Raw genomic sequence first — 16,297 nt, forward strand, 5'->3', positions numbered from 1 at the left:
TGAACCTTATTATATAATATATATTGAATTTTTGTGAACAAAAATTCTTAAGTTAATTTATTGATCACACACATTTCCCGCCAAGTTTTCTTATATCAGAATAAAATTACTGCCATCAAATTACACACTGTACAAAAAATTGATTTTACCTAAAATAATTTTTCAGCGAAATCTAAAAATCACTGCTAAAAACCAATTTTAAATTATTATTCTTATATTCAACTTAATATTTTGAACCCCAAAAAGACCAACATAATAATATACAAAACTTCGATAAAATTATAAGACACGATTACCTTCCAGGTTTTAAATTAAGCTGAAAGTCTTTTTGGTTGCTGTCACAAATATACCACGGATATTTTTGAAACTAAGATTTGGTCAACTTTTGTTTAATTATAGCTTGAGAGTTGAGAAAAAAATAGTGACAAAAAGTTGTCAACTTAAGTTAAAGAATAAAAGTTGACATTAACTTTTTTCACACAACACATCAGGGAAAAACTCTTTACAACTAATTTTGTATAGTTATCCGTCAAAGATCTAATCCGACAAACAATTTTGGTTCTATAAAGCTTTACAGATGCAATTGTTGCTTCTGTAAAGCATTATAGAAGCAAAATTGTTAGTAGGGAAAATTAGCATCCTTTGTTTGAAAATTTACATTTCCGGCATTAACTCTATGAACGCAACAAAACTTTGCCAGTAAGATGATTAGGGACAATATTAAAATCATTCTTGCCTACTATCAAAAAGTCCGAACTATGAGAGTCTGTAATATACCATCAAAGAATCTTGGGGGTCAAAAGGTAGAACGAATTTGTTTTGGAACCATAATTTTGCCTGGTATGTTTTTAAGTATACCACATTACCAACAGCTAAAAAACCAAAGCCGTGGAGCCTTTTTAAATCGATATTTTAAATGAACTTTCGCAAATATACTTATTTAAAACAAAAACTATAGTAATCATTTGAACATGTTAAAAAATAATTAAAAAAAAAAAAATACACGCCAAATTCGTATTTTTCTGCATCGAATTGTACAGAAATGCAAGAAATTGAAATTATTCCTTCTTTTTCAAACCACAGAGTCAAGGTTAATGGTATTTTAAAAGTAATCTTGATAAGGTATAAGCTTTTTATAATTAAACCATACTTCAAGATCAAAAATTTTGCTAGTTATTCTAGTTATCTGCATGTAAAATAAATTTTCGCAACAAGAATAACATCCAACAGATTTGTTTTGTTGTTGTAGTTTAACCCACAACAAACGATACAAAAAAATCATTATTAACAATCCAACCTGCTATATGTATGTAAAATCTTGTTTTTCACCAAAAGTACAAGCAATCCCAAAAGCTTGACTCACAATATTGATTAGCGAGTACCATCTAAATTGTGATGACAATACTATACTTACACCAACAAGTAAACATGATCATAAGCAATGATCGTGAGGAATGATTGGCTAAGTGCTTTGGTCACTGCGCAAACACTTTGAGCTTGCACATAGTGAAATTCAATAAAAAGCCGATTATATCTTACACATTAGCTCAGATAAGGTTTTGATATTGAATCGTTGAAAAGATGCAAAAGTTGGTGAGTTGCATAGTAATTGACTAATATCGGATTGTCTTGAAAAAGCTTATTGTTTTTTATTTCTAGATAATTGTTTACGCATTGTTAGCATGCAGTTTAGCTGCTCCATTGGAAAAATCAAAGGAAACAGAAGAACTATCAAAACCTGTGGATTTAATTCGACCAAGCCCGATCAATCCAGATATTCCAAGTGATCCAAAACCGGAGGAAAAAATAACCCTCATTACAGATCCAAAAGTCTTGCCTTTACCTTCAACAAAACCTACAAAATTACCAGGTCCCTATGTTCTTCCAAGGGAATTATTATTACGGACAAAACGTGAAAACAAAGATTCTTCTGAAAGTGATGAAAAAAGCAGTGAAGAGAAAAAGAAGCCTTCTCGTCCACTTGTTGCTCCTCCAGTTAGCTCAATCGAAAAACAACCAACCACACCATCTTCTAAACCCGTTCCAAGTAGTTCTACACACCCAAGTGAAGGAACTCATATCTCTTTAGCAGTTCCTTCAACAACATCTGCAACCATCCCAGCCCATCCTAGAATACCATATTCCCCTCAAATCCATCAACATAACGAGCATCTCTTTAAGCCAACAACAGCATCAACCCATTCAAGTGGTACATCATCAACTTCATCATCGACCACAGCGCGAGCGGTTCCTTCTCAAGACCACGTTAATGACAAGCGTGATATTCCAGTGCCATTGACACGTAAATTCCATCACAACGATGAAGAAGACGATGAAACCAAACCCAAAGAGGAACCATCACCATCATCAACATCATCAACTAAGGTGCCAAAAGAGGAAGTCAAGCAGGAAGAGGAGAAAGATGAAGGCCACAAGGCAGAGCCGGTAGCTGCATCAACGACAACAAACCAGCAGCAGCACCCAGCCACAATTGCACGTCCCATACCGGTTGCGGAACTATTTGCAAAGTAAGTTAATTCATTAAAAAAAGAAAAAAGTGATTACTGATCATTCACTGATTGGACATAAAATAACCATCAATCTGACCTATTTTGATCATGATTTTTTTCTTTTTAAGGAAACCTTCAACCGAATGAAGACCAAAAAAATAAAACTGGACGAGTTTTTTTGGAATTCAGGGCATAACAAACAACATTGACTAATTAACTACTCCTGGGAGTCAATTTAAATATTTTGTGATAATGTTTGCGTGAAAAATAATGAACAGACAAATAAATTAAGCTAATAAATAAAATTACATAAAAATAAAATATCAGTTGTTGATTTTATTAAATTTTAAAATTTCACACAAGTCGTGATTTTGTGATTAGCGGTCGTTACAAACCACAAAAAAGTTTAGTTGAAGAAACTTGTGTGTGGTTTGTTTTGAGTTTTCGATTTGAGTGAAAACCTTAAAGATAAACACCCACCGAAATAATTATAAAGGCAGTTGATTTGATTCTTTTTTAAATATGCAGGGTGATTCAGGAGTAATGTGCCAAAAAGCTGGTAGGGTGGCACCCTGTCACCCTGTATTAAGGGAATTCAATTTTTACTTTATGCACGAATAAGAAGACAAGTATAATGCTAGATTGTTTGTCACCCTTTATTTTCATTTAATTCGTTAACAACTGGTTTTCACATTAAAAGTGTGGTTTAACCAGATCAAACGTAATCAAAAGCATGCATATCAGCTGCAAAATGAATTAACCTATTATGTGGAATCTCCTTGTCTCAATCAGAAATGGGCAAAGTTAGGGCTTACCATAAAGAGGATTTGTGACACAATGCGACACATTGCAACACAATGCGACACAATGCGACACATTGCGACACAATGCGACACAATGCGACACAATGCGACACATTGCGACACATTGCGACACAATGCGACACATTGCGACACAATGCGACACATTGCGACACAATGCGACACATTGCGACACAACGCGACACAATGCGACACATTGCGACACAATGCGACACAATGCGACACAATGCGACACAATGCGACACAATGCGACACAATGCGACACAATGCGACACAACGCGACACAATGCGACACAATGCGACACAATGCGACACATTGCGACACAACGCGACACAATGCGACACAATGCGACACATTGCGACACAATGCGACACAATGCGACACAACGCGACACAATGCGACACAATGCGACACATTGTGACACATTGCGACACATTGCGACACAATGCGACACAATGCGACACAAAGCGACACAACGCGACACAATGCGACACAATGCGACACATTGCGACACAATGCGACACATTGCGACACAATGCGACACAATGCGACACAAAGCGACACAATGCGACACATTGCGACACAATGCGACACATTGCGACACAATGCGACACAATGCGACACAACGCAACACAATGCGACACATTGCGACACAATGCGACACAATGCGACACATTGCGACACAATGCGACACATTGCGACACAATGCGACACAATGCGACACAACGCAACACAATGCGACACATTGCGACACAATGCGACACAATGCGACACATTGCGACACAAAGCGACACAACGCGACACAATGCGACACAATGTTACACATTGCGACACAATGCGACACAATGCGACACAATGCGACACATTGCGACACAATGCGACACAATGCGACACAATGCGACACAAAGCGACACAACGCGACACAATGCGACACAATGCGACACATTGCGACACAATGCGACACATTGCGACACAATGCGACACAATGCGACACAAAGCGACACAATGCGACACATTGCGACACAATGCGACACATTGCGACACAATGCGACACAATGCGACACAACGCAACACAATGCGACACATTGCGACACAATGCGACACAATGCGACACATTGCGACACAATGCGACACAACGCTACACAATGCGACACAATGCGACACAACGCGACACAACGCGACACAATGCGACACAATGCGACACAATGCGACACATTGCGACACAATGCGACACAATGCGACACAATGCGACACAACGCAACACAATGCGACACATTGCGACACAATGCGACACAATGCGACACATTGCGACACAAAGCGACACAACGCGACACAATGCGACACAATGTTACACATTGCGACACAATGCGACACATTGCGACACAATGCGACACAATGCGACACAATGCGACACATTGCGACACAATGCGACACAATGCGACACAATGCGACACGACGCCCACTTACCGATTCCAGGAGCTGGTTGACGATGTTAACTCTTCGACGACCACTGATGAACTAATTAAAATTGGTCTAGTTTAGCTCTATTTATAGCAAAATCCTCTCACAGAAATATTTTAATATTAAATTTTATTTTGTTCGTGTTTTTAATTTACCTAGTGTTTATTCCGCCCCTGGTTGTGATATTTTAATTATTTTTTTTTTGCTTTGGGTCACGTTTTGTCATGCGTTGTGTTGCGTTCTATTGCGTTCTGTTGCGTTGTGTCACGTTGTGGCGTGACCTTAACCCTTTAAAATTTTGTTTTGTGAAAAGCAAAGCAAAATTATATTTTTCCTATAATAAGTTTTTGTTATCAATTTGTCTCTCCCTGGGAGGGTTTCATTGAAATTTGACAGATTTCATACATAATGTTTGCCAACAAAAAAGACCTACAAACCGCTGATATTAAAACGTTGCTCAAATATTGGGCTTAAACTCCATCCACTTATTTTTACCTTCCTGTGTCTACAAAGATTTTAAATAAGTTTAAAATTTCCTACTTCTTTTGACTATACTTTCCCCATGAAAGTGCAAGCATTGTATATATATTCTTATAGTACTCTCATGAAGTAGAATTTTCTGTTTTGCGTCGCCACCGCTGGGATCGCTAGTTTATTTTATGTTTGAACCTTATGCAGAAAATTGAAGTGCAGATGTACCAAAAGATGTCGCTAAGGTATTTTCATGGATTGATAGTACTATAGAAATATATATACAATGGTGCAAGTGCAAAAATCCCAGAGCACTCATAAGTGCACTCTCTTTGTCGAACGCATCCATTATGTAGAATTTTTTAAGGATTCCTTAATTCTGGTTCTTGTATTTGATTTGAAAATAATAATCTACTACACTAATAGTACATTAGGTTTATGTCATCACTTAATTAATTATTTCTCATCAATAGATGTCGCCTCATTAAAACTCACCACCCAAACGTCAAATCGGCCATTTTCTTTTCGTGCAGTTTGTTTCGAATTTTCATGCACTTCCATTTTATATTATTATTTCCACCACTACCACACCACGTCTTCAATCGAACATCAAACTCAAACTTTCTCGCAAATCAAGTTAAACTTGTATACTCAAAATTATTATACCACACAAACGAATGTGAGACGGGACTGTGTGGTGACCATCGTCGGTGTACCTTAAAAATTACGCTACGCGATATAACCGTGTGTTGTGATTGAAGAAAGAAAAGAAAAAAATGGCCAGCGTTAACGAACAAACGCATTGAAAAATATAATAAAAATTACACAAAATTTAGACTTTAAATAGTTCCCCTTCGTTTTTTTTTAATTTTATTATTATTTTAACCCTTTATTTCTTAAATTTTATCTTGAGTTCGATTCAAGTAGTTTTTTTTCTTCCCATAAGTTTTTTTTTGCCTTCATTTTATTTGGAATTTGTGGTGAGGTGAAATCAATCTAAGAAATTTCTCTAATATTTTTTTGTGATCTAAAAAAATAATCTACTACAAATAAACGAAAGTTTATTTTTTTTATTAAATAATCCCAATAAAAAGTGATTGTATGTAAAAATTACAATAAAAAATCTTTTGTAACTTCAACAAAGTGCTCGTAAGTGTTTTTTTTTTTCATAAAAAAAATAAAATTCATGGTGAATAAAAAAAATAAATGAGGAATCTCTTCTTTGTACACTCGTTGTCGTCTTCGTCCTAGGGGAAAAACCACCACCACCATTATTATAACCAACACAAACAAGTTTTTAGCTTGTTGGATTTGTGTGTTTGTATACGTTTTTGCTCTTTCTATTTTATCGTACATATGCGTATATGTGTGTGTGTGTGAATGTGTGTATACCTTGTTTAGAAAACGTTCAGGGAGGAACGCGAGGAACGATTCAACATTTTTTTTCGGGAGCGGTCGCATTTTTCCCGGGCGGACGACCATCATTATCATACACCATTATTTTGTTGTTGTTTTTTTTTTGCCTACTTCTTCGTTGCCGTCGTCGTCTTTTCTGGCAGCTGTCACTCTAATTTCGATACAACAACAAAAAAAATAGCAAAAAACGTGTGTGATGTGGTTTTAATTTCACACAAATAAAACTAGTGTATTGCATAAAAAAACAAGTGAAATTTAATTAAAACAACAACAAACACAAAAAAGAGTTAACAAACAAACCCAAAAAAGTTTATTTTTGCTCAATGACAAAACGAACAAACCATACGGTAGAAAAATAATAATAAAAAAAAAAGTAATAGAAGAAATGACAAAAAAACAACAACAATATGTTGTATTTTTTTGTTGTTGTAGACAATCGTTCTGTTTGATTGTCTTTTTCTTCTTCTTCTAGGTGAGTTTGGTTACCGTGTGCCCAGAAAAATGACCTGTTTGACATTTTTTTTCTAAATTCATGACAAAACATGATACCGGCTTTAAGTTATGATGACCCATCATCTATCTCTCTGTCGGTCAGTCCCAAATCCCAGTTTGGCGACTATAAGTCGTGAACAAACGACACAAAAGTTTCCATATGGAAGCACACCTGTTACCTAATTATATGCCTCTGTTCTCTGTTTTCTCCCCCGATTAGTCTTTATTACGATGCCAAGCCTATATTCCTCTTGTCCTAAAAATAAGAATAAACGACACGATTGTGTTGGATTCATTGAGATAATTTTTTCGTGGCGAAAGTTTATGCTAACCCGCCACGCATACAGAATTTATTTTTATTAGGTTCTTTCTGGGTGCTGGCAATGGTTTTGGTTGTTTGGTTCTTTCCGCCTTTGGCGAAACGACCGACGACGAAAAAAAGAAGGTGGCTTTTGGAATGGAATATATTGAAGGTAACCTCCATAACAATAAGTTACTTCAATTGTTGGCCATTTCAAAGAAGGTAAAAGGAGTAAGGAGGTTCTTCTTCTTCTTTTGCTGTTGCCAAAGAACAACAACTATGGAAGTAGATACCTTTCCTATATGGCGAAAGGCTTGCTTTTTGCGCCCACACAGGTTCTTTATTATTTGCCTTTTTTCTTCTTCTTTTCAATAAGTTAAAGGTGTTGCCATTGCCAGTATGTATACCTTCCTATACTTTGGACGTGGCTGTATGAAGTCATGTTTGTTATCTTCCATATGGTTGAGCAAAAAAGAATAGTTTATCCATTAACTTGGCAAAGAGAGTTTAGGTGCCTTCTCTGCCACCTTTATAATATACCAACTTGGATGTAATTTTTGAAGTAAATCACTTTAATGTGATTTTTTTTGTACCTATTCAGTTGAATAAAATTTCATTTTGGTGTGTTGCAAAAGTTTTTTGGGCTATAATTTTTAACTAACTTGATGTACCAACCTTTACTAGGTGATTCCATATGGAAGAGTAGGCATCTACTCTACCTATGTATGTGTAACCTTATTTTACTTTGAAATTTAGTAGATAGCCTACCTAATAATTTGATTCATTTCAAAGCCTAAGGGCAGGACAAGGTTACGTATAGAAGGAGTATCGTATCTCTTTTTATTTTAACTGATTTTGGCAGATTGATGTAATTTGATATATTTTTCCATCCATGATTTTAGTTTTTTTGTTAATAATTGAGTTGATGTTTGTTATGAGAGAGTGAAATTAGTTTCTTCTGTGACCTGGAAAGAAGGTTCAAACATTGAATTATGAAATATAACTCACATTAAAAAGAAGACAAAACAACATAGCAACAGTTAATTTTCTATTTAACAGTATTCTAGTCATTAACAACATATTTCTGTTGTAGATTCAGTAGGTTAAACAAATAGAACAACCGTTGGAAAAGGTATATTTATTATTACCTAAGCTAAAGGGGATCTTGGATAAATAATTATGGAAAATATTAAACGAAAAGTGGTGAAAACTTGTTGATAGAGGTAATTTAAAGAAATTTGTAACTAACATTGATAAAAGAATCGCACCGGTTAGAAAACATTTTACTTAGAGGTACACTTCCATTTAAAATTATCGATTTTAAAATGTTAACACGACAAATTTGAAATCTCTGGATGAATTACAGAAATCTCCCATATAAATTACAGAACTGGTCTCTTGAAAGTTTCTATATCCAAAACAATAAGCGGTAATTTCTTAACATAAGTACTAAGTCAGACTTGTACCCGGTCTAGTTAAGCCAGATACTAGCTCTGGTACTCGTTACCAACAAAAAAATTTTACCCGAGAATTTGTTCATATTCATGCAACCAGATTAAAGTTGAAGTTGTTGAGAATTTCCCCATACTATCCATTCTCAGAAGAGGCAAAGTAGATCCTGGCACGATTCTAAGCACTAACAACTTTTCATTTGCATTTTAGCATCTTTTTATAAATATTGACATTTGTTGGCTACTCCAAGTGATTTCCTCAACTTTTATTCGAGTTTTGGTTAAACATTTGAAAAATGAGTAGTAGCAGTAGGTACAAATTCTTGGTTACGCCCAATAGAACCTTGGTCCTGTGGATCTTAAACCTTTTTTACTTATGCATTTATTCATTTGACTTGATTGGAATCGATCGTTAGTTATTTCAATAGCCTTAAATTATGGCTCAGATAAGCATTATTCACTGGGATGTAAAACTGCAAAGAAAGCTTTTGTTCAGGAACATAAGTTCATATTTTAATAGGATTTATAAATAAATTATGGAAGTTATCCCTTTTAAAGTAAAATCTATCTTTTGTGTTTTTCTGCAACATTCCCGCATTTTTATAAAATGTCTTAATCTAAATGAATATTTTGATTCTTAATAATTCTTAATTTTTTTTTTAAACGGGATGATTTTATGGAAGTTATCCCTTTTAAAGTAAAATCTATCTTTTGTGTTTTTCTGCAACATTCCCGCATTTTTATAAAATGTCTTAATCTAAATGAATATTTTGATTCTTAATAATTCTTAATTTTTTTTTTTAAACGGGATGATTTTTCTACATAAAACCCTATAGATAATCAAACCAGAAACAAGTGACTTAGCTTATTGCCCATTTTTTCTGTTCTCATAACTTGGGAACGACTTAACCGATTTTTATGATATGTTGATTTGAGGAAGGACTGATTGATTTTTATGAGTTTTTAGTTCCCTTCGTCCTCGAAAAGACCCCTGGGGCTTTGGAAAAGTGAATTAAATACGTTTCCAACGCCATCTATGAAATATCATTATGTTTCTGTAGATAAAAACAAAAAATAAGAATTCGTTGTATTGAATGTTGGTTCTGGTAATTCCATTTCTCTGCATAATCCTTTTTGGGATATTGGCCACATTGCAAGAAAGTTGCTGAATACTGAAAGCATTCGGCATTGAAATTTTCATTAACGACTAAATCCTAGACTCGAAATAAAACAGCATAGGAAGTAGGTACTTAATCTATTGATACAGTAGCTCAAGATGTTTTGCATGCAAAATAGTTTCCGCAACTTTCGTCAGACTCTACCAATAATATTCAGATACCTAAATCACGAAAATTAAATAAATGCTTGCTTCAAATTTTCAACTTTCTTGTACTATGTGAAGAAACTTTAACTGATGACAAGTAGTGATTTGCATTGCGATCTACCGAAGATATCTCCAAACAATTGCTGAATATCGGTAATTTGAATGAATTGAATAGTTTTAGTCCAATTTTTGTCAATTTTTTACCGAAAGACGGGCCAATCAATAGTGCTACCACCACCATTAATCACCTCAGAAATCACAATTGATTGAGCTAACAAGGAATTCTTCCAACAAAAAACTTCCAAAATTTTCAAGTCTTTATATGTCGTGAAATTTGCTGTATTTGAAAAAATCGTTACATTTTCATCGATTCTTATCTTAGTTAATAGAACTTTTCTCATTCAAGAAATTCCTTGAATGCCTTAAACTGTTACAAGGACGTTTGGTCAAAAAATGTCAACTCTACTGAATTCCAATAACATAAATCTTTCTGACAACTTAAAAACTAAAAACAAAGTTGAATAACCATGCATTTTCCTAAAGATAAACTTTTCTTAGAAATCATAACTGCTACCACGTATTTCTGTGTTGTTTTTTTTTGTTTTTCTATATTTTGAATTGTCTCATTAAAGAAAATACATTTAGATAGGTACCTACGTTGAATATCTATTTCATAACACACAAGATTATGATCAATTGCAATAGTTGTCGTCGTCTTTGCTTTTGAATGAATGCTTCTTACACACGTTTTGACAAAATTGAATCATCATACACGTATACTTTTGTGGCTATAACTGTAACTTGGCTATATTACATTTTGTTTTGGTTCACATTAACGTCATACAGAGTTTATATATTTGATAAAAGTGCACACAAATCCTCCTTCTCTCTCTCTCTCTCTGTTTTTCTATGCAATCACAATTTTATGCAATCTTTGAGTTTGTTTTTTTTTTGCACGAATGTCGTTTCGTGATTTAGATTTTTTTGTAACAAATAAATGAAACGAAAAAAAAAACAAAAAAAAAAAGACTTTCATCAGATTTCATAATCAAAATAAGTTGCAATTCTGCAATTTTCTTGGGGATTTCTTATAAATCTTTGTGATGGTTTTCCTAAGAGAACTACTCACTCATAGTTAAACGACGAGCATAGGTACCTAAGTAAAAGTAACAACATGATGCAAGACAAGCAAAACATATCACCATTTTAATGTGAAATGTATTCCATGCAGAGTACACAGTTACTTACTTTGTAATGAGATTTTGTTGCCAGGTTATTAAACGTTGGTCTGGTCAGTCTCGACTAGGGTCCATAGGGTTGAAATATGCATTCCATCTATGGGATTTACCATATTGACCTCAATGTGATTTCATGTTTTAATGTAACTTGAAAATGTTTTCCTTTACATTTCATAAGGTTGCTTAAAGCTTTATTAAGTTCGTTAGGTCCAACATTGATTATGAGAATCATGTAACAACATATTGCCACTATGCTGATTATTTCAAAATGAATTTATTCTGTAACAGCGTGAGAGAGTTTTTAATGGGTTAATGGATTTTTTTTCCAAGATCTGCTTGCCGTAATGTAAATATTTGGTCGATGGTGAACTTTCCAAAATTTATAAGGACCTAACAGATTGTTGACGAAGGTCTTTCAGACTTTCACATAATACGGCAGGGAAGATGTTATAGGCGATGTTAACGAGACTGATTCCTCTGGGCAGATGAGTTGGTGCATACTCCCAACAAGGTCATCGTCTGCTGCTTTTAATAGCTCGGCAGTATGCCCGCCAGGTCCATTGGATATGACTTCCTCCACTTGATCGGTCAGGTCGGGGATATGCAAATGCTGGCTTTCATCGTCGAAGTTGAATGGTGCAATCTGTCTTTGGGAGGAGTATTTTTCATCATCGCTATTATAGAGAATGCAGAAGTGATTGCTTCAAATGTCAGAATCGCTTGCGACTCTGCCACGATGTTTCCTTGTTTTTAGGTTTATAATTTTGAGATATTATAATTGAGAGATATTGGAATACGCTACAATAGTTTGCAATCGACTCCGTCTTCAGTCTTCCATCAATTTGTATAAAAATGAACAGCCTTATCTTTTGGGAAACACTCATCAAAGTCTTAGAATTCTGATTCTATCAACAAAATTGAATACCAAATAGTTTCAAACCTTAAAAATTCCATTCAACACAATATACCTACTGTATTTTGTTTTGTTTGAAGGAATCTTTAGAATGTAGCACAGGCGTTGCCGGTGAAAAAAAAGCTTCTAACACATTTTCGCGGTAATTGCAGAATATTTCATCATTTCTCAGTTGTATATACGAATTTCATTATTTTGAGACTCATAGAGCTTCAACTTGTTGCTAATGATTTAATTTTAGTGTGTGCTGGTCCATTTTGCTCTAGCCACCTTATGGTAGAATTCTTGTACACAACAGAAAAGCTTTCTAAATTTGCAAAGCGAAGCACCAATCCATTCCGACATCAATAGATAACTCTCATAGACAATAATTTATATCAATTTTTCATCCAATTTTCAATATTTGGTAACGAATAAACAAAAAAAAAAAAAAAAATCCAGCCCGGGAATGTCTGCAAATATTTTTTACCAAGGGTTGGGAATCATCATCAAGCCGCCTTAAGCTGTATTCTCTCTGCCATCGCACAAAATCGAATTTGCTCAAAACATGACACATAATTTTATGCAATAATTTCATTCAGCATATTTTTTTTTTTGTGTGTCTCTCCCTTAAAACCTCAAACCCTATTACCCAGGCAGTTTTTCGTCAGTAGGTATACTAATTTGTTTTATTTCGTCATGTCTGGCAACACTCACACCCTTTTGTATATCAGAGAGCTTTCTTGCAATCGAAATGCGCATGATTCTGAATGAATCATAACAATACGGCACGAAGGACTCATAGGGATTCCCTATCCTCCATTCACAAGTGGTGTCGGCACAGTGAACAACATACAACACACACATACATTCAAACATAAACCAAGTAGAAGCTAAAAAAACCATCTACAGTAGGTAGAAGCATAACGGTATAGAGACCTGCGACGCAGTATATTTTTCTTCACCCGCCGTGCTTGTATATATACTTGTTATCCTTAGAAAAAATAAAAAACGAAAACAACAATGCGGCGCGTCTGCAGCGGTAAGAGAGCCCAATTCATACCACACATAAATGATGGTAGTCTGGCCTGGAATATTGCGTATTTTTATTAGTTTCTTATTCAACGAGCATTCTTGTGTTAAAGGTGCAGCCAGTCCTTAAAGAAGGAGTGTACATTAAAGAGATTCCTTTATTTTTCGCCAAAAAAACATAAAACCTCTAATTTGAATATCTAATAACTTAAAAAAAATCCTTAATTTCTTTCAGCTTTTTTTCCAACCTTCGTTTTTTTTTACAATTTGGAATTTAATAAAATTTTGTGTGGGAGTGATGACTTAGAGAAAGCCAAGTTAAGCAAAAGTCAATAAATTCTTTCGGTTTTTGTGCAACAACAACAAAATTAATGCAAAAAAGTGTATTAAACATAAATACAAAATTTCAAAAAAAGATCTCATTTAAATTCTCTTATTTAAGTAATTTTGAGAGGAGACAAAAAAACGCAACGACGACTTTAGAGTATATTCAATTTTTTTGTTTTTCGAAATTAAGACGAAGCAAGCAAAAAAAAAATAAAAAAATTAATAGCTTGGAATTTTGCGAACGCAAATGAAAACTTCGCATTTTTTGTCGTCCAATTACGACTTTCCTAGTCGCTCCAATATACAGGGCGATTGCCAGCAGACAACAACAACAACTACTAACAACACCAATTGTCCAACAGAAACAAATAATAATAATAATAACAATTATCAACTTGTTTCCACATCTTCGACATCAACTTATCCAAATGATAGTAGTTGCCATCAGCAAGAGCAGCAACTACAATTAGACGACCAACAACAACAAAATTTTGGTTCGTCATCACAGGACACAGGAGTTTCTATTTCTAGTGTCTATCAGCAACAGCAACAGCAAAACGAAAATAATTTGAATGAGCAATATATAGTTGATGTGAATCATCATCAAACTCCTCTTTATCATCATCAACAACAGCAGGAATCATTACTGCAACAACAACAACAAAAGCAGTACTCGTCATCATCATCATCAACAGCAACTTCTTCTTCGTCAACTGCAAGAAGTGCTGCTACCACAACAAGTCATCACCTTTTTAGCTCTGGGCAACCAGCAGCAGCAGCAGTATCAGACTCTTTGCCGTCGTCGTCATCATTGTCATCGTCGTCGACGACCCACACTCAAGTTGCTTCTGGTCAAATTAAGGCCACTAACAGTAATGATAGCGGCGCTGCTGTCACATTGAGCACAGCATCCTCATACAATTCTATACCGTCAGCTGTTGCGCCTACGCCCCATCAACAACAGCAACAAGTCGTATCTCATAATAACGGTAGCTTGACAGGTAGCAATAATAGCAATAATAATCAACATCAACATCAGCAACAACAACAACAACAACAACAGACACAACGTCCCGGAATAATATTTCTGGACAAGTCTGTTAATAAGTACGGGAATATTAGTAGTCAGTTGTTGGTGAAGACATCATCGTCATCAACATCAACAGCAACAGGAGCGAATAGTAGTGACAAGACAGATATACGTACTTTAACAAATAAATATCAACAGCATCAACAGCAACAGTTACAACTACAACAACAACAACAACAGCAACAACAACACCAGCTACATAAAGCAAGCAAAAGGAAGCGTGATACAGGTGAGTTTCAATTGTTTTTCTTTTATATTTTTTTATAATTATTATTTTTCTTTTAAAATGTCAAGAAAATATTAGATGAATGGAGAATTATAATTGGAAGTTTATTGATTTTTTTTGGAAAATAAATCAATATTTTTTTTTCTTGGTTTGACTTTTTTTTAATCATATCCGGATAAGAGAGAAAATGTCATTTTGTTTTTATATAATAAATCGATGGTTTTTAATTAAGAAAATAATTTAATTTTACAACTGGAGTCTTGTATATGGATAGCAAGTTAAATAAGTAGATCAGTTAACTAATATTTAAGATTAGATTTCTATCCAAAGATTTTTTTAGTCCTTTCCTCGGATAAAAGATTTTTGTAATTTTTTTCTAAATAATGTGGGATATTATAAAAAAGATCTTTAAACCATAAAATATACTATCCGGATAAAGGTTAAAAGTGGATATATTGTTTTATTTTGTCATATTTTTTGTCTGTTGGATAAAATAACTCGCTTAACTGCAAAGCTGGTGAGTCGAATACTCACCAAATTTCTAGTTTTAGTTTAGTTTTAGGTTTTTTTGTATGGTTTAAGAAATTGCCGCGCAATAACAGGCTACCTTGTCGCTCGAAATTTGCGCTTATGATTCTGACGCTTAGCCGCACACAACGTGGCTGTACCCCAAGCTTTCAAAGTGGATGTTTTAATTCTCTGTTGGATTGAATTTTATAAGGTTTAAAATAATCCATTGATCGTTTTAGATAACTGCAAATTTAGTTTAAAACTTAAAATTCTTATACGTTCTAGCATTACATCCGGATAGATAGGCAACTTTATTTTTCTGTATTTTATACCTAAGGATGATGTAGATAACTTTAAACTTTATTGGGATAATGAGAAAAAATAGTTCTTTCCAAACCAAAGGGTGAAATAATGTGAACTGAATTTATTAAAATATATTATCCGGATAATGACTTATTTAAATAAAATTTCCTTCTATGTAAATGAAAAGTTTATTTTTTTAAGAAATAAGTTAAAATATCACATCCGGATAACAAGAACATTATATTTCTTCATAATTCGATGAATTTTAATCAGCCATATTCTGAATGATAGCTCCCGCCGAAATGTGTTCGAAAAAAGGGTTTCCAATCTTGAAATTTTCCGTTTCAATTTTGTTCCCTCTTCGTTTATAAGGAGGAAAAAGCTAAAAGAGACCAAAGTTTATGAAGAATTTTCATTGGGAGAATTTTTAC

General features: G+C 34.4%; 2 protein-coding genes across 6 annotated transcripts in view; both read left to right on the forward strand.

Annotated features, from left to right (window-relative positions):
* Positions 1-1,468: 1,468 nt before the first annotated feature.
* On the forward strand, positions 1,469-2,814 carry LOC129910965 (uncharacterized). The gene is made up of 3 exons (XM_055988579.1): positions 1,469-1,593; positions 1,660-2,528; positions 2,639-2,814. The coding sequence occupies exons 1-3, from the start codon at positions 1,582-1,584 to the stop codon at positions 2,655-2,657; spliced, it is 900 nt and encodes a 299-aa protein (XP_055844554.1). The 5' UTR covers positions 1,469-1,581; the 3' UTR covers positions 2,658-2,814.
* A 3,073-nt stretch (positions 2,815-5,887) lies between these two features.
* Positions 5,888-16,297, forward strand: part of LOC129910963 (homeodomain-interacting protein kinase 2) — a 139,322-nt gene continuing 128,912 nt past the window's right edge. For 2 of the 5 annotated variants that reach the window (XM_055988573.1, XM_055988575.1), the window contains exons 1-2: positions 5,892-6,413; positions 13,646-15,056. In XM_055988573.1, the coding sequence (XP_055844548.1) occupies positions 13,985-15,056 (1,072 nt within the window). In that variant the 5' untranslated portion in view covers positions 5,892-6,413; positions 13,646-13,984. Of the gene's footprint in view, positions 6,414-6,848; positions 7,153-13,645; positions 15,057-16,297 lie in introns of those variants that run through there. The other 3 variants (XM_055988576.1, XM_055988577.1, XM_055988574.1) reach the window with 3 other exon arrangements.

The sequence above is a fragment of the Episyrphus balteatus genome, chromosome 2 (genome assembly GCF_945859705.1).
Source record: "Episyrphus balteatus chromosome 2, idEpiBalt1.1, whole genome shotgun sequence".
NCBI classification, from domain to species: Eukaryota; Metazoa; Arthropoda; class Insecta; order Diptera; family Syrphidae; genus Episyrphus; species Episyrphus balteatus.